Source organism: Leucopleurus acutus, assembly GCF_964270905.1.
Source record: "Leucopleurus acutus genome assembly, chromosome: 9".
Lineage (NCBI taxonomy): Eukaryota > Metazoa > Chordata > Mammalia > Artiodactyla > Delphinidae > Leucopleurus > Leucopleurus acutus.
In genome coordinates, this window is record NC_139144.1 from 103,985,879 (window position 1) to 104,005,540 (window position 19,662).

General features: G+C 39.9%; 2 protein-coding genes across 11 annotated transcripts in view; one reads left to right on the forward strand and one right to left on the reverse strand.

Annotated features, from left to right (window-relative positions):
- The window catches only part of KMT2C (lysine methyltransferase 2C), a 293,955-nt gene that overhangs the window by 251,124 nt on the left and 23,169 nt on the right, over positions 1-19,662 (reverse strand). The gene's annotated exons all lie outside the window — the stretch shown is intronic.
- LOC309966061 (hsc70-interacting protein-like) lies at positions 4,097-6,074 on the forward strand. The gene is given in 2 exon segments (XM_082845980.1): positions 4,097-4,496; positions 4,498-6,074. Coding segments are annotated over 2 exon segments (1,026 nt in total). The 5' UTR covers positions 4,097-4,356; the 3' UTR covers positions 5,384-6,074.

Here is a 19,662-nt window from a genome sequence, read left to right on the forward strand (position 1 = left end):
TATGAAATTGCTGGGAAGAGTGCCTGGCGCACAGTGGACACTAAATAAACGTTAAGGAGACATGAATATTCATTTACAGCCTTCACAGAATGCAGACCCAGAACTCAAACTTTTTATTTCACCAATACTCTGATTCCTCCAATGGCCTCTTCGGGATTCAAAGATTCCACTCATCATCACTCTCTCTATCCCACCCATCTACACTACATACCACTTAACATTCAAAGCAGAAAAACGAACATTCTGTATCTTCTTTATACCATGGTCTTTTAGAGTAGTGGTCTCCAAAGCAGAATGCACACAACACACTTAAATGTCCCAATCACAGGCCTGCAAATCCTACAACTTGAGATTAATAAGGAACGTGAAATTTAGCTCTCCTAAAGTTTAGCAACCCGTATTAATATAAGGACTGTGATAGACGTACACTATTTATTTCAAAAAGAAAAATAAAAAGGATACAGATGTTGAAAGCAAGGATTCAAATTCTTACTAATGGAGGCATGATTCAAATATGTTTGGGACTTCCCTGGTGGCGCAGTGATTAAGAATCCTCTGCCAATGCAGGGGACATGGGTTCGAGCCCTGTTCCGGGAAAATCCCACGTGCCGCGGAGCAACAAAGCCCGTGCACCACAACTACTAAGCCTGCGCTCTAGAGCCCGCGAGCCACAACTGAGCCTTCACGCCACAACTACTGAAGCCCGCATGCCTAGAGCCCATGCTCCACAACAAGAGAAGCCACCGCAATGAGAAGCCCGCGCACCGCAACGAAGAGTAGCCCCCACTCACCGCAACTAGAGAAAGCCCAAGTGCAGCAACGAAGAGCCAATGCAGCCAAAACCAAATAAATAAAATAAATAAATTTTTTTAAATAAATAATAATTTTTTAAAAAAGAAAAAGAAAACAAATATAAGTTTGGAGACAACTGCTTTACAGCCACAATTGTATCATTATTTATGGTTAAATTCAATGTGGGAACGATGATATACAGTATATTGCATTTTTATTAACACTGAACACTTTACAAATGGGCCGAGCAATTTCGCAGGTCTGTGCCACCAATCCTTAAGTTGCTCCTTCTGCCTAGGTATGCACTAGCACGTAACTCCTACACTTCTCCTATACATTCATCTCACCATGGAGTCTTTACAGATCTGCACAGTGACAGGTGGTTAGTAATCACTACAAATCTAAAGCTACAAGGTTCTAAGTCAAATTATAATACAGGGCCAATATAAGGAAAAATTTATGTACCTTTCTCTTGCTCTAAGACATAACTTCATTAAGAATAAAACAATCTTGGGCTTCCCTGGTGGCGCAGTGGTTGAGAGTCCGCCTGACGATGCAGGGGACACGGGTTCGTGCCCCGGTCCGGGAAGATCCCACATGCCGCGGAGCAGCTGGGCCCGTGAGCCATGGCCGCTGAGCCTGCGCGTCCGGAGCCTGTGCTCCGCAACGGGAGAGGCCACAACAGTGAGAGGCCCGCATACCGGGGAAAAAAAAAAAAAAAGAATAAAACAATCTTGAGACCTCCCTGGTGCTCCAGTGGTTAAGACTCCGCACTCCCAATGCAGCAATGAGGGGGGCCCGGGTTCAATCCCTGGTCAGGGAACTAGATCCCACATGCTGCAGCTAAGATCCCGCATGCCGCAACTAAAAAGGTCCCGCACGCAGCCAAACTCTAAAAAAAGAATAAAACAATCTTATTTACGATTACATTCCCCTCCGCACCTACTGGAAAAACATTCCTCTAGGCAACTTTTGATCAAAAGGCATACACTGTATTTAATATGCACTAAATTGATTTTCCTTGTAAATCTACACTTAAACAATTCCCCCAAAAAAGTATCCCGCACAAAAAAGGACATAAGTGAATGTGTATTTATTTTGAGCCCTAAACCCCTAAACTCCCAACAACTACTGTAACGGTGTTGTAACTCTACTTGAATTATGGTACAGAAACTAAACCAGTGACTCCTTAGAGAATCTCCTGATTTTAAGCACAGAACTTGGAACTTAGAAATTGTTCTAATATCCTACCAAAAGTATATTAAAGTGAACACTTTGGAAATAGAAAACTAAATATATTTTCACTTGCTTGCACTGAATTCCCTCTCTTGGCTATGCCTTGATAAGTTATCATGCAACAACTGTAAATGTATCTCACCTATCTGTACCCACCCCTACCCTCTGCATCAACACAAGGGTGCCTTGGAAAGGCCTGAGAGCTCCAGCTGAACTGTGGAAATGATCCAAACTCATATACTCACAATCGCTTTTTTAACAATGACGTGTGCAGAGGGGGGAAAAAATAGAGGTTTTTACAATATACCTTCCATAATACCTCACAGCTACTTCACAATGACCCTACTTCTCCACTTGATTAGTTATTAGTAATCAACCCTTAGTCAAAGGTAAAAACGAAGGGCTATGGAATTGTTCATCATTTCCTCTTAAGTCTCTTAAAGGCAGTGTTCTTAGAATTCCACATTCATGATCTCATTGAAAACTCAGGGCTGAATTAACTTGCCTCAAGTCACATCAGAACCACCACACTGTACAACTCCAGGAAGCAGCATTTGCATTGTGTTTGATGGGAATGCCATCCCTAGCACAACAGGAAGGGAGCTGTGCAATGAAGCGGTCTGGGTCACACCACTAGTAAGCAGTGGAGGTGAAGCTCAAAACTCTGCTGTGACTGAGAAGGAAGAGCACACGCCCCCCATGTTGGAGGATGGACAATTAATTATATAATAAAACAAAATTCTCTTGTTATAATAAGCCAGTTATCAGCTTTGTTGGTGAAGGAAGGGAGGGAGTGAGGGAGGGAGAAGTCAGTAGACAATGACCACTGCAGAGAGAAGCAAGAAGAAACTGTAAGAAGAAAACCTTACTGAAGACTCTGCCTCTGATGAAGCTGCACATCTTCAGTGGTAGGAGGCAGTAACAAGAGAGAGATCTATGGGGCACAGAGGAATCAGGTGGTTCTGTTTTTCCCATCCACCCCACTGCTGCCCTTGCAAGACCCCAAATGAGTTTTATAAAGAATGACTAGCCAGCATTCAGGTTAAAATGACACTTGCACCTAGAGTAGGAAAAACTATAAATTATGCATCAGTCTCCGCATTCACCTGCCCCCACTTGTAACTTTGAAAGGATTCATTTATTTCAAAATTAGAAAACTGATCTGAGTAAAAAACCTCATTAAAATATATGGCTTGGAAATATTTAGAATCTACTATTACAAGAGCTTATTTTCTTAACATGCAAAGAGTATTTACAAGTCACTTTAAAAAAAAAAAATGTTTTAAAAGGATGACCAACCCAACAGAAAAGTGGGCAATGACATACGGATGCCACTACTGTTACCCAACCAGCAGCCACTCCACCCCCCACCCCACCCCCACCAACTTGTTCTTGCTGTCAGAGGCCACCTCCCATTATAAGGCCTCAGAGGAACAGATGTTGGCTTTCCCGGCCTCACTTGTACCTACAACAGGAATACATGGCCAATCACAGCCAAGAGGATCCAAGGGGAAATCTGCTGAGAGCATCCAGGAAAGGTTTTTGTTCCAAATAAAATAGACGTACACGAAGAGATAGACCACATCTTTACGGCGCTGGTCACATGGGCTACCAGAAACGTTAACATCACTCCTCTCTTCTTCTCACATCTCACACCCAACTCCTTTCCGATCCTTTCAGCTCTACCTTCAAAATATATACAGAATCACTTCTCTGACGTCTATCTTTTTCCAAAATACCTCTCACCTGCCTGCTTGCAATATTTTCGTAACTACCAAGCCTGCTTCAGCCTTTATCCCCTTCATCCTAGTCTCAACACAGCAGCCAGCATAAACCTTTCAAAGTCTTAGTCAGATAAGGTCTGCCCTCTGCTCAAAAGCCCCCAAAGGTATCTCATCTCACCGGGAAGATCTCACAATGGTCTACAAGGCCCTGCACGCTCTGACTTCCTGCCCCCCCCTCTCTGCCAGCCATCACTCAGCTCTGCCACCCGCCCCAGCTCTCCTTCCAGGTCTTTGAAGGCACCAGCTCACTCCTGCCCCGGGCCTGTGTGCTCCAGGAGAGGCCCTCTGTCTGAGATGCTCTTCCACCGTACCTCTTGCCCTTGCACTCCTACTACCTTTGAGACTCCACTCAAAGGTCACTGCATTGAAGCCTTCCCTGATCACGTCATTAAAATAACCCAATTCAGCCTCGCCCTTCCCCCTGCATTGCTTTATTTTTCTCCCTAACACTTAACATTGGGCCTGGAATCAGGCCGCAGCCTCACCACGCCCGCCGCCTCCGGACCATGGACCCCCCCGCAAAGTGAGCGAGCTTCGAGCCTTCATGAAAATGTGCAAGCAGGACCCAAGCGTTCTGCACACGGAGGAAATGCGCTTCCTGAGGGAGTGGGTGGAGAGCATGGGGGGTAAAATACCACCTGCTACTCATAAAACTAAATTGGAAGAAAATACCAAGGAAGAAAAAAGATAGTAAGAAGGCGGAGGAAAACATAAAGACAGATGAACCATCAAGTGAGGAAAGTGATCTAGAAATTGACAATGAAGGTGTGACTGAACCAGACACTGATGCCCCTCAAGAAATGGGAGATGAAAGCGTAGAGATAACTGAGGAGATGATGGATCAGGCAAATGATAAAAAAGTAGCTGCCACTGATGCCCTAAATGATGGTGACCTACAGAAATCCATTGACTTGTTCACAGATGCCATCAAGCTAAATCCCCGTTTGGCCATTCTGTATGGCAAGAGAGCAAGTGTCTTCATCAAATTACAGAAGCCAAATGCTGCCATCCGAGACTGTGACAGAGCTATAGAAGTAAATCCTGATTCTGCTCAGCCACACAAGTGGCGAGGGGAAGCACACAGACTTTTGGGCCACTGGGAAGAAGCTGCTCATGATCTAGCCCTTGCCTATAAGACGGATTATGATGAAGATGCCAGTGCAATGCTGAAAGAAGTTCAACCAAGGGCCCAGAAAATTGCTGAACATCGGAGAAAGTATGAGCAAAAACGTGAAGAGCGAGAGATCAAAGAAAGAACAGAAAGGGTCAGGAAGGCTCAGGGAGAACACGCAAGAGCCCCGAGGGAGGAAGAGGCCAGAGGACAATCACGGGCTCAGTGCGGCTCTTTTCCAGGTGGAATGGGAGGGGGCATGCCTGGAATGGCAGGAATGCCTGGGCTCAATGAAATTCTTAGTGATCCAGAGGTTCTTGCAGCCATGCAGGATCCAGAAGTTATGGTGGCCTTCCAGGATGTGGCTCAGAACCCGGCAAATACATCAAAATATCAGAGCAACTCAAAGGTTATGAATCTCATCAGTAAACTGTCGGCCACATTTGGAGGTCGAGCATAATGCCCTTCTGACAAATAAAGCCCCTGCTGAAGGAAAAGCAACTTAGATCACCTAATGGATGTCGCAATAATACAAACCAGTGTACCTCTGACCTTCTCAGGAAGAAAGCTAGGGTGCTTTGAAGATAATCCCTACCCCTCTGCCCCAAATGCAGCTGAAACATTTTTACAGTGGTTTGCCATTAGGGTATTCATTCAGATAATGTTTTCTTCCTAGAAATTAAAAACTTTAAACAATTTTTAAACCTTAAAAATATTTAAAACAAATTAAAAGGGTGTGTTAATTCCTACATTTTTCTTTACTAATCATTTTGGTTTTTTCCTTTGAATTAATTAGGCAAGGAAGATACTTCAGTATGGAAGGTTTATTGTTCAAGTTTGAGTGAAATAAAGATTTATTAGTGGGAAGATCATTTAAGTAGATAAAGTTTGAGTTGGATATATGGTCACTGAAGCATTTTGATTTGTCTTTTTAATTGCTTTATTATTATTATTTTTAATGATTTGCTTTCATGAAACTACTGAGACACCAGTATTGCAGTAGGACCTGGGTAGGGACTGGAAGTACTTGGCAGGGCAGCAGCAATCTTACTACATTTTCCATAATGTGTACCCTTGTGCAGATGCATTTAAATCTTACACTGTGGTGAAGGCATCATTTTTATACTGCTGCAGTAAAATTGGATTACTTAGCTCTGTTCTTGTCTGATATCTAAAATAAATGTTTCATATTTCCACATTAAAAAAAAAACACTTAACATCTTACTGAACATTCTACCTCCTTGCTCGCCTCCTCCCCTACCCCCACCAAACTGTAAGCTTTCAGAGGGCAGTAAACATGGCCTGTTTTGCTCACTGCTGTTATTTCCCATAGCTACAGACTACTCCTGGTAAATTATAGCTGTTCAATAATTATTTAAGTGAATTATTGAAGTGAATATTCAACAAGCTGAAGATTTTTTTTAACTTTATTGAGGTATAATTGCTTTACAATGTGTGTTAGTTTCTGCTTTATAACAACGTGAATCAGCTATACATATACATATATCCCCATATCTCCTCCCTCTTGCATCTCCCTCCCACCCTCCCTATCCCACCCCTCTAGGTGGTCACAAAGCACGGAGCTGATCTCGCTGTTCTACGCAGCTGCTTCCCACTAGCTAGCTATTTCACATTTGGTAGTGCATATATGTCCATGCCACTTTCTCACTTCACCCCAGCTTACCCTTCCCCCTCCCCATGTCCTCGTCCATTCTCTAGGTCTGCGTCTTTATTCCTGTCCTGCCCCTAGGTTCTTCAGAACCTTTTTTTTTTTTTAGATTCCATATACATGTGTTAGCATATGGTATTTGTTTTTCTCTTTCTCACTTACTTCAATGCGTATGACAGACTCTAGGTCCATCCACCTTACTACAAATAACTCAATTTCGTTTCTTTGTATGGCTGAGTAATATTCCACTGTATATACGTGCCACATCTTCTTTATCCATTCATCTGTTGATGGAAAGTTAGGTTGCTTCCATGTCCTGGCTATTGTAAATAGTGCTGCAATGAACACTGTGGTACATGACTCTTTTTGAATTATGGTTTTCTCAGGATATATGCCAGTAGTGGGATTCCTGGGTCGTATGGCAATTCTATTTTTAGTTTAAGGAACCTCCATACTGTGCTCCAGAGTGGCTGTATCAATTTACATTCCCACCAACAGTGCAACAGGGTTCTCTATTCTCCACACCCTCTCCAGCATTTATTGTTTATAGATTTTTTGATGATGGCCATTCTGACCGGTATGAGGTGATACCTCATTGTAGTTTCGATTTTCATTTCTCTAATGATTAGTGACATTGAGCATCCCTTCATGTGTTTGCTGGCCATCTGTATATCTTTTTGGTAGAAATGTCTACTTAGATCTTCTGCCCATTTCTGGATTGGTTTGTTTGTTTTTTGAATATTGAGCTGCTTGTATATTTTGGAGATTAATCCTTTGTCAGTTGCTTCATTTGCAAATATTCTCTCCCACTCTGAGGGTTATCTTTTCATCTTGTTTATGGTTTCCTTTGCTGTGCAAAAGCTTTTAAGTTTCACTAGGTCCCATTTGTTTATTTTTGTTTTTATTTCCATTTCTCTAGGAGATGGGTCAAAAACGATCTTGCTGTGATTTATGTCATAAAGTGTTCTGCCTATGTTTTCCTCTAAGAGTTGTACAGTGTCTGGCCTTATATTTAGGTCTTTAATCCATTTTGAGTTTATTTTTGTGTATGGTGTTAGAGAGTGTTCTAATTTCGTTCTTCTACATGTAGCTGTCCAGTTTTCCCAGCACCACTTATTGAAGAGGCTGTCTTTTCTCCATTGTATATCCTTGCCTCCTTTGTCAAAGATAAGGTGACCATGTGTGCGTGGATTTATCTCTGGGCTTTCTGTCCTGTTCCATTGATCTATATTTCTGTTTTTGTGCCAGTACCATACTGTCTTGATTACTGTAGCTTTGTAGTATAGTCTGAAGTCAGGGAGCCTGATTCCTCCCAAGCTGAAATTTTAAAAAGCAGGAAAGGGGACAGCATCTGGGTCCTTGATAATTTCATCAGGCTACTGAAATACCCCTGGACTCTGGTCATAGGAAGTGAAATCTGACTCATTTCAGCCATTTTTAATTAAGGTTTTTGTTATTTGAAGTCAAAAGGTACCTGGTACAGGGCATAGGTAGGCGATTTGCAAAAGAAAAGAAATGCTAGTGGCAAATACACTCAATTTAACTCAATCATAAGACATGCAAATTAAAATAACCATGGAATAATATGTCACCCCAGCAGAAACATAAAAGCTTAATACATGTATATCCCAATTCACTCACTAAAACACTAGTGGTATTTACTATTTCTTTAACTTTACACATGAAGATACAATTCATAAGAGTGTGATATTCCATTGCCTGTATTTTTTCCCCATGCTCTGAATGTTAGACAGACTGTTCACTCCTGACCAGTAATGTAAATTATATTTACTTTACTTAACTCTGATGAAGTACTTACTCTGCCCTGGCCATGTGCTATCCACTTTTACATGCATTATTTATTGCCCACTACAACCCTACAAAATATGTACTATTGTTATTCCAGGTTTTTAAATATTTATTTATTTACTTATTTATTTGCTGCGTTGGGTCCTCATTGCTGCGCACAGGCTTTCTCTAGTTGCGGCAAGCAGGGGCTACTCTTCATTGCGGTGCGCGGGCTTCTCATTGCAGTGGCTTCTCTTGTTGCGGAGCATGGGCTCTACGCACATGGGCTTCAGTGGTTGTGGCATGCAGGCTTCAGTCGTTGCGGTTCTTGGGCTCTAGGGCACAGGCTCAGTAGCTGTGGCACACAGGCTTAACTGCTCCATGGCATGAGGGATCTTCCCGGACCAGGGCTTGAACCCGTGTCCCCTGCATTGTTAGGTGGATTCTTAACCACTGCATCACCAGGGAAGTCCTGTTATTCCATTTTAAAGTTGATGAAACTGAGGTATGAGAAAGACCAGTGATCAGCCCCAAATCAAGTAGCAGCTTAATTATAAGGCTAGAATTTGAACCTAGGCAGTTTGACCACCAGAAACCAACAAGCAGAGCTTCCTCCCAAACTGAATGTGTTCTGCAACACACTGACTCCACCTGCACCTCTCTTTCTGCCACTTATTTTGTGTTTCTGTTTTTACCCATAATGACTGAAAAAAGGTATTCAAGTGACAGTGCCAAACTTATCAGAAAGATACACTCTGACAGAAAAAGAAGATAAAAATGAAAAGACAGTCAAAGATTGGTAGAAGTCCTTTGTCTCAGTTTTCTCCACTGAAAACACTGGAGATGTAACAGTATTTACTTTTAGATTGTTGGTAATGACTAAACAGATTAATACAGCACATGTGACACATTTAGGATAGGATACATTAAACAATGAACAGTCTTTATGTTCATCATTATTATCATAATTATGATGAAAGGCTTCATAAATGTCACCGAAGTTAGAAGGACTGACCAACAACTATATGACTGGTAGCTGGAAGAAACAAACTATGGCCAGAGACATGTTATGACTTCGGAGATACAAAAAAGAAAAGGATGAGGGCTGATTTTCATTCTGGGAACAGAGTACTTAGGTGACTTAGTAAAGAAAAATTCTATTAGAACTACAACTCCCATTTTCAGAACTGTATGCCCTGTCCCCCCACCCCAGCCCCACCCAGCATATGTTGCTGGCAAGGATGCGGGGCGGGGGACGACAGACACATACTCTGTGTGGGAGTCTAAGTCAATACTCCATTTGTGGAGGGCAATTGGCCAGTAACTATCAAAACCTGAAACACAAGTACTCTTTAATAAGACATCTCTACATCTAGGAATTTACCTTCTAAAATATGCCAACAAGTAAATCTATACAAGCACAAGGATGTTCACTACAAAGATAACAATAAAACTGGAAATCAACTAAATGACCATCAATAAGGGAATGGTTAAATAAATTAGGGTACTCCAATCTAGTTTACAAACCCATTTTTCCACTAGGCTCTCTAATAATCTAAGTGACACTACTATCCACCCAAGCTGCCAAAGCCAAAATTCTAGACAACAGCTTTACTTCTATTTCTCATACTCCCCTCATCAAATCCTTTAGCAGACCTTATCACAGTAGCTTTCAAAACACATATAAAATCTAATCACCTTTCTCCTCTGTCACAAGCCTACTCAAAGCCATACCTGCCAAGATTACTTCTATAGCTTTGTTGGTTTAAAACCCTCCAATGGCTTCCACTGCGCTGAGAATAAAGTTCCTGCCCCTTACCATGATCCTGCCCTTAGCATGCAGGGCATCACGTGATCAGGCTCCTGCTGGCCTCTCAGATGCGATCTCGTAAGCTCTCCTGAATGTCCAGTAACACTAGCCTTTTATTTTGAGAGGTAGGAGGGTCCCTTGAGCATCACACACTCATTCTTGTTTGGGGGGCTTCACAATGAACCGTGTTCTTCTGAATTTTCTCATAACTGCCTCCACTTCACCCAGGTCTATTTCAATATCATCACTTCAACAAGACCTTCCTGACAACCTCACTACATGCATTACCGTCTCTCAGAACCATTAACAGACACTCTCAATACCATTACCACAGTTTTATTTTCTTTATGGTACCTCTCACTGTCTGAAATTAATGATAAGGAATACATTTATTTTATTCATCTCACTACTGAAGTATTTGTCCAGTGAAAGAAAGGGCTTGATCTCCGTTGTGTACCACTGAATCCCCAGAATCTAGAACACTCCTGAACACTCCTTGGCATAAGCAAAGCCCTTAATTTGCAGCAGCTGGATGAATATTAGGCAGTTTTTGAAAAGAATGATATTGATGTATATATGCTAAAACAGAAAAATGTTCAAGATAAACTAAGTGACAAAAGAAAATCACAAAGCAACACATATAAAATGAGGGGACTTCCCTGGTGCTGCAGTGGTTAAGACTGTGCTCCCAATGCAGGGGGCCCGGGTTCAATCCAGGGAACTAGATCCCACAGCCCGCAGTTAAAGATCCCACATGCCGCAACGAAGATCCCACAGGCGGCAACGAAGATCCCGCATACTGCAACTAAGACCTGGCACAGCCAAATAAATAAATTTTTTAAATACATATAAAATGATCCCATCTGTGTGAGAATGAATGTAAGCACATTATGTAAAAATAGAAAACATATATGCATAGCAAGAGTCAAGAAGGATACAAGATAGAGTTCACAATAATTCTCTCTGAAATACAGGGCAGAAGACAGGGGAAAAAGGCCTTACACTATTTAATTAATTATACTCTCCTGAGCTATCTGAATATTTTCACCAGCAGGTATCATATTCATAACTTTTTTGTGACAGTTTTCCTATTCCTCCACCTGTTGTAAAAGGCCCAACACACAAAGTGAGTACTCTCTTTTCTAAACACCCAGAACACATATACAACCTAAAGCTCCCATTATATTTCTACAACCTAACACATTCTGAAACACTGGATAAAATACACATGTGAATATTAGCTTTGGTCTAGTCCAGCTTAAAAGCTGAAGGAGAATCTCTTGGTTCAAATAGCAGATCAAACATACACACATTATCTCCTTTCAATAAAAGCCCACTGAAATAGTATTAAAAAATTTTTTAAGGAAAAGAATTATCATTTAAAAAATAAAATAAAATGGAGAGATCTTTTCTTAAAAAAAAAAAGAATCATCGTCTGGGGAAGGAAACTGGGGAAAAGAGTAGGGGGAGGGTTGGCACTCTGGGGTAAAACAATGGACTCCTAAATGTCAGAATACAAAGGGTTATCAACTTCAAGCCAATCATTCATTCCCACCAAGAACTCACCATGAGCCCTTCTACTAGGTCTTAAATATGAGTGACAAGGATCAGCAGATGTATGATTAAAAACCCTACAACATAAATGAGACCAAGATAAACAACAATTACCCTAGAGCAAACAGATAAGAGGAGGGATGATGACTTAAAAAAAACCTCTATTAACATTTTCAAAGAGATTCAAGAAGATTATGAATCCATAAAATAGAAAAAGGATGCTGGACGTGGCGGGGGTGGAATTCTTGAAAATTTAAAATATGACTGCTAAAGTAAAATTACAGAGTCTTAGAATAAAATAGAGGAAATGCCCGGAAAAACAAAAGGACAAAAAAATGTGGGTGGAGGAGTGAGCATGAACACATAAAGCCCAATAACCAACTAAAAGGAATTATAAAGAGAATTAAAGCAATAATAGGAAAATTTCCCAAGAATTAAAAAAATGAGTCTTTAGTTTAATAATAATGGAAAAGAACCACCTCTAAACATCTTTGAGAAATTTCTTTTTAAAAAGGACAGAAAGAAAGCTCTAAGGAGCTTCCACAGAGGAAGATAAAACACATCACCCACAATGGAACAAGAAACACACTGTATCACACTTCTCAACAACAACAATGGATACTAAAAGACATTGGAGCAATGCAATCAAAGCTTTGACGGAAAATAATTTTCAACTTAGTTTGGCTTGAATAAAAATAACACCAGTCAACTATAAGGGTTAATGAAGACTTTTTCAGATATGCCAGAATTCAAAACTGTATCTTCCACATATTCTTTCTAGAAATTTCTGTGAGGGATGTACTGCATTAAAACAAGGAAGTAATTCAAAGAATAAAGATCCAATAAGAGCAGAGCCAAAGTGCAAATGCAGTGATGCAGAGTCCAACAAAGTGATGCAAAGAACAACATGTAACAGGTCTAGATAACATCTAGTCCATAATAAGGAAAAAGACTAGAAGAAGGCTCTCCTCAGGGGGAAAAGTACTCACATACATAAAATAACAACAATAAAAACAAACAGCCGGGCTTCCCTGGTGGAGCAGTGGTTGAGAGTCCGCCTGCTGATGCAGGGGACACGGGTTCGTGCCCCGGTCTGGGAAGATCCCACATGCCGCAGAGCGGCTGGGCCCCTGAGCCATGGCCGCTGAGCCTGCGCGTCCGGAGCCTGTGCTCCGCAACGGGAGAGGCCACAACAGTGAGAGGCCCGCGTACCGCAAAAAAAAAAAAAAAAATAGCATGGAAAGCTGGTAACATGGAAGAAAGAACAATGACAAATAAGACAGGAAAAAAGGCAATTACAGACTCAAAAACCAAGAACCAATACAGGAAATGTACTCTCCTCTGCTGTGAACAATATTTATACCATCACAATAATGTAGAAACTATTCATCAATTTCCAACTATTAAAACCAAGTCACAGGCAAACAGAGTATAAATGTTCTCAACCTTGACAATGCCAAAGTAGAAATGACAGACATAGGGGCATAAACGGGAAAGGAAAGGTGAAGAGAAAGGTAGAAGCAGTAATAGCTTCAATTTTACTCCTGGGAAATCAAGATAGACAATCTATATTAACATGAAGAAAAAGTCTATTATATTACATAAATTGCAAAGAGAACAGGGAAATTAAAAGTGATACATCTATTGGGTAAGTAGAAAAAATGAACCAAATCCTCATCTATCAGAGCAGAAATCAATGTAAAATTGATAAATCATAAAATAAGCTTATTATTTAGTCACAAAAACCACACAAATAATTTAAAGTTTCCTTTGGAGAATGGCACTAAGGAGTGAGGAAGGGTTGCTGACCTTTATTATAAGCAACTAGATATCTGACTTCTAAATTTTTCACTGGACTTAAGAAAAAAACACCAAAGAATACTGATCTCTTCATGAAAACACAATTCATAACACATCCTGCCTACATTTTTCCCTATAATGTAATAGATAAAACTTCTTTTTCCTAACATTCCTGAGTGCCAGGTTGAATAATTTTTGAAGCTTTACCACCATCTTTAGAGGTATTTACAGACAATGTAATAATTCAAGTTACAGGATGTATATATTACTATCATCAAAATTACTGGACCATCACTCCATATCAAAGTAAAATGTAACTACAGATTTACTTTACATTACTTTAACCAAGCCAAAACATCCGCATTTATCCATGGTTTCTCAATTTTAATAATTATTTTACCAAAAATATGGAAATGTATCTTTAACACCTTTTTTCTAGATTGCTTTAGGTTTTATTGGTGTTAGTAGTATACACAACAGCATTTCAAGTTCAACAGACCTAAATTTACTTCAGTTTTCATTCCATCTTTTCCTTTGTCCTTTTTACTTTTAGATAATATAAAGTTTATTTAATTATTTATTTTTAATCTGCCAGATCTGAAAAGGGAAAAGTATTTCTTGAAGTCCATACATAACACAAGATGAAAAAAGGACCAAGTTATTATTTATTACTATTCAAAACATTATGCAAAACCATAGAGCCAAATATAGAGATAAGACCAAATTCTAAGAGAAACACAGCCCATTCTAACCCATGATGGAAGATTTAAGTGAGATTTCAAAAATGGCTATAGGAAAATGCTAAATAAGCCATTAGTTTTCCCACATTAAAAAAGGCTTTTGTTTTCTGGGGGTTTTTCTTTTGTTCTGTTTTTCTCTTTTTACTGTTCTTAGAGGTGGTGGCTTCTTTTCTGTAAGGAGAAGGCAGCTGAAGGGGAATGCTACAGCATTACAGTTTATGGTGTTTACCATTTGTTTAACAATATTCTACTCAAGAAACAGCTTTTTTAAAAATAAAACATCTAAAAACAAACTGGGATTAACTTCTTCAAAATACAAGTTACACTGTGGGGAAGCTTCCACATGATGACCACATTTTTCTTTAACATCACAGAGTGTCATCAGTCCCAGTTAAACAGCATAAATGAATGCACTTGTTTGTAGGAAGAACAGTTCACATTCCACTTCACCACTAAGAGCCAAATGGCTGTGATGGAACAAGGTGAGTGCATCACACATCATATTTCAGCTAAGTCACAGACACTTTTCCGTTATCCATGAAATATAAAAGTTAAGAAACATTTAAAAATAATTTACTAAACTCCTCTCAAATCAAAATATAGGAAGCTATTGCATAATTTGACACTTCAGAGAAATTACATTTTTGTTATCATTAAATTGAAGCAAAGAAAAAATGGTTCATTGTTCTTTAATAAGGCATTAGGTAGCTTAGAAAGGACGGACTTGGCTATATGACACTAGTCTTGTATTTATTTTACATTTTGCATATAGGTCTAGATGTTAAAAACATATGTGCAGTGGACATATATACACTACCAAACATAAAATAGATAGCTAGTGGGAAGCAGCAGCATAGCACAGGGAGATCAGCTCGGTGGTTTGTGACCACCTAGAGGGATGGGATAGGGAGGGTGGGAGGGAGATGCAAGAGGGAAAAGATATGGGAACATATGTATATGTATAACTGATTCACTTTGTTATAAAGCAGAAACTAACACACCACTGTAAAGAAAATACTCCAATAAAGATGTTGAAAATGTGTGTGTGTGTGTGTGTGTGTGTGTGTGTGTGTGTGTGTGTGTGTACATATATATATATGTGCAGGACTTCCCCGGTGGTGCAGTGGTTAAAAATCCACCTGCCAACGCAGGGGACACGGGTTCGAGCCCTGGTCTGGGAAGATCCGACATGCCACGGAGCAACTAAACCCATGCACCACAACTACTGAGCCTGCGCTCTAGAGCCTGCGAGCCACAACTACTGAGCCCGCGTGCTGCAGCTACTGAAGCTCGTGCTGCCTAGATCCCGTGCTCTGCAACAAGAGAAGCTACCATGCTGCAACGAAGAGTAGCCCCCGCTCACAGCAACTAGAGAAAGCCCGCGCGAAGAAACGAACACCCAACGCAGCCAAAAATTTAAATATATATATATAAATAAATATTTTTAAAAACATATGCGCATAAAGAAACTATACAACTAGAACAATCATAAGTTTATAATAAATATAACATTTTACACTGGAAACAGCAATTGTTTATTCTTAAATATACACTATGAAATAGTTAAAATTCAAATTTAAACACTTGTTAAAATACATTGTTTCCAATTCAATGGGCCTTACAGAAAATAAAACATATATTTCACTATCATTTAACTTTACTTTTAGAAAAGTAGCCAGGGAGATAAACCCACGCACATATGGTCACCTTATCTTTGATAAAGGAGGCAGGAATGTACAGTGGAGAAAGGACAGCCTCTTCAATAAGTGGTGCTGGGAAAACTGGACAGGTACATGTAAAAGTATGAGATTAGATCACTCCCTAACACCATACACAAAAATAACCTCAAAATGGATTAAAGACCTAAATGTAAGGTCAGAAGCTATCAAACTCTTAGAGGAAAACGTAGGCAGAACACACTATGACATAAATCACAGCAAGATCCTTTTTGACCCACCTCCTAGAGAAATGGAAATAAAAATAAACAAATGGGACCTAATGAAACTTCAAAGCTTTTGCAGAGCAAAGGAAACCATAAACAAGACCAAAAGACAACCCTCAGGATGGGAGAAAATATTTGCAAATAAAGCAACGGACAATGGATTAACCTCCAAAATTTACAAGCAGCTCATGCAGCTCAATAACAAAAAAACAAACAATCCAATCCAAAAATGGGCAGAAGACCTAAATAGACATTTCTCCAAAGAAGATATACAGACTGCCAACAAACACATGAGAGAATGCTCAACATCATAATCATTAAAGAAATGCAAATCAAAACTGCAATGAGATATCATCTCACACCAGTCAGAATGGCCATCATCAAAAAATCTAGAAACAATAAATGCTGGAGAGGGTGTGGAGAAAAGGGAACACTCTTGCACTGCTGGTGGGAATGTGAATTGGTACAGCCACTAGGGAGAACAGTACAGAGGTTCCTTTAAAAACTACAAATAGAACTACCATATGACCCAGCAATCCCACTACTGGGCATATACCCTGAGAAAACCATAATTCAAAAAGAGTCATGTACCAAAATGTTCATTGCAGCTCTATTTACAATAGCCCGGAGATGGAAACAACCTAAGTGTCGGATGAATGGATAAAGAAGATGTGGCACATATATACAATGGAATATTACTCAGCCATAAAAAGAAACGAAATTGAGCTATTTGTAATGAAGTGGATAGACCTAGAGTCTGTCATACAGAGTGAAGCAAGTCAGAAAGTGAAAGACAAATACTGTATGCTAACACATATATATGGAATTTAAGGGGAAAAAAATGTCATGAAGAACCTGGGGTAAGACATGAATAAAGACACAGATCTGGGCTTCCCTGGTGGCGCAGTGGTTGAGAGTCCGCCTGCCGATGCAGGGGACACGGGTTCGTGCCCCGGTCCGGGAAGATCCCACATGCCGCGGAGCGGCTGGGCCCATGAGCCATGGCCGCTGAGCCTGCGCGTCCGGAGCCTGTGCTCCGCAATGGGAGAGGCCACAACAGTGAGAGGCCCACGAATCTCAAAAAAAAAAAAAAAAAAAAAAGACACAGACCTACTTAGAGAATGGACTTGAGGATATGGGGAGGGGGAAGGGTAAGCTGTGACAAAGCGAGAGAGAGGCATGGACATATATACACTACCAAACGTAAGGTAGATAGCTAGTGGGAAGCAGCAGCATAGCACAGGGAGATCAGCTCGGTGGTTTGTGACCACCTAGAGGGGTGGGAGAGGGAGGGTAGGAGATGCAAGAGGGAAGAGATATGGGAACATATGTATATGTATAACTGATTCACTTTGTTATAAAGCAGAAACTAACACACCATTGTAAAGCAATTATACTCCAATAAAGATGTAAAAGAAAAAAAGGAAAAGTAGCCAGGCAGGATTTTATGCCCTAGGTTTAAAAAGAAAAAGAAAATTCTACTTAGAAATCAGGCACTGCTGCAGCTTCAATATATAATAAAAATTATTCCAGAAGAGATAGTTTATCATACTTAGCATATACTATAAGATTTTACAGGAAAAAAAGATATATAACTAATACCAGCTGAGGTTAAATATATTAAATATTACACATAAGTATTTTAAGTATTAAATATCTCAGAATAAGTAGAAGTCTAAATATGAGTTAAATTGTAACATAATGAAATTAAACGTATACTATCATATTTTTACTTAACAGAAAGGGAACATGTATTTAAATTCATCAAACAGTTTTTCTCTCAGCTTGAAACAAGTTCTCTAAAACACATTAGCTACAAAATAGTTGGGTTTTTTCTCTTCTTCTGATCTAATTAAATTCTAGCAGAGTACCAGAAGAAATATGTTAAAATGCTGGTGAAGGGGCCAATGATTTTACTTTTTTTTTTCTTTTCTAATTATAACTGGGGGTTAAACACACATGAAGAAATATGTTGAAAATCCTCAAACCTGCCACAGAATACTTGAGTCCAAGTATTTTTTCAGAGTTTTCAAATTACATAAATATTTCAAAATGTGTCAAACTCTTACTACGATTTAAGTATTATACAGAAGTGTATCTACTCTTACGTCCACACACAATTTACACAGAATTGGAATCAAAATGCTGAATTATTCTAGAATAGCTAATAAAACTACTTTAGAAACTAGGTAAAAAATCTTTGGAACCAAAGAGGGGGGTTAAAGATACTACTTTATTCCTATCACTCTCCTATCAGTCAAATTCCAAATTCAAAATATAAAACCTGTATGATTTCTTTCCTTATTTTACAAACCCAGATTTGATTCCACGATAAAAATACATATCTCAATATCTAGTGCTATCATATTTAATGCTTTAATACAGTTAAACACATGATAGAGAAATGCAATACTTCTGTTAGTTTTGTCTTTGTTTATTTTTAACAGTAACAATCCAAGCCAAGTCATTCTCCAGAACCAGATGCAAAAATATGCTCCTCTGCAAAAGAACAAAACTTTTACCCTTAGGGCATTTGGGCTTCTGACTCTCTTTACTGTCATTTTACATTTTAGTACTTAAATCACCTTATAAAAACTGCTATCCCCGCCGGGATCAGCCATATTACCCTCCCAGATCCAACGCCACTTGATAAGAACACTTTCGGCTTCACCATCCATCCTCCGGCAGCGCGATTCAATAGGGCAGGCTCCCTGGCTCCCAACCGAGACCTGCCACCCCGATCCCACTGCAGCACCCATCCACACACAACAAAATAAATGAGCATTAAGGTTCTTTCTTGCAACTTCTCCTATAGCTCTGAGACTCTCCCGCCACACACACCCACCACCAAACACACACTCAAGACACACACTCGGGGAGCCTACAAGAAAGAGGAGGGGGAAGGTAGGTGGAGGAAAAAGCACGACTAGAGAAAGTAGATCCGTGCGTAGCAGGCGCCTCAAAAAGGTGGGATGGATTTCTCCAAAGCTCAGATCGGGAACCTTGCTGGAGACAGCCAACAGAGAAAGCCCCTAAGGTTAACTCTTTGCTAACCTTTTACAGGAACTTCGCCCCTACCATTTAATTTCAAATAAACCAACAAGTCCATTTTATTATTTTATATTATTTAATGAAATTTTGTTGGGAGCTGAGAATATGAAACAAAGGGAAACAAACACATTTTGCGTCACAACATTAAAACCTTAGGTTAACCCTATGGGTAAATCTCCAAATTCTTTCTATTCTATCTGGAGTGAGGTCAAAACTGAAATATTAACCCCCTAAAATGGTCTTCAATGTCTACCAAAAATGTCCTACTCAGGTAGAGCCACGTTCCGCGCGCCCCCCCCCCCCCCGCCCCCGGCGTTTAACAAAGGAATTTTCATGCAATAAGTCTACTTAAGATACTGCGACCATATGTTGACAAATTTTTCTT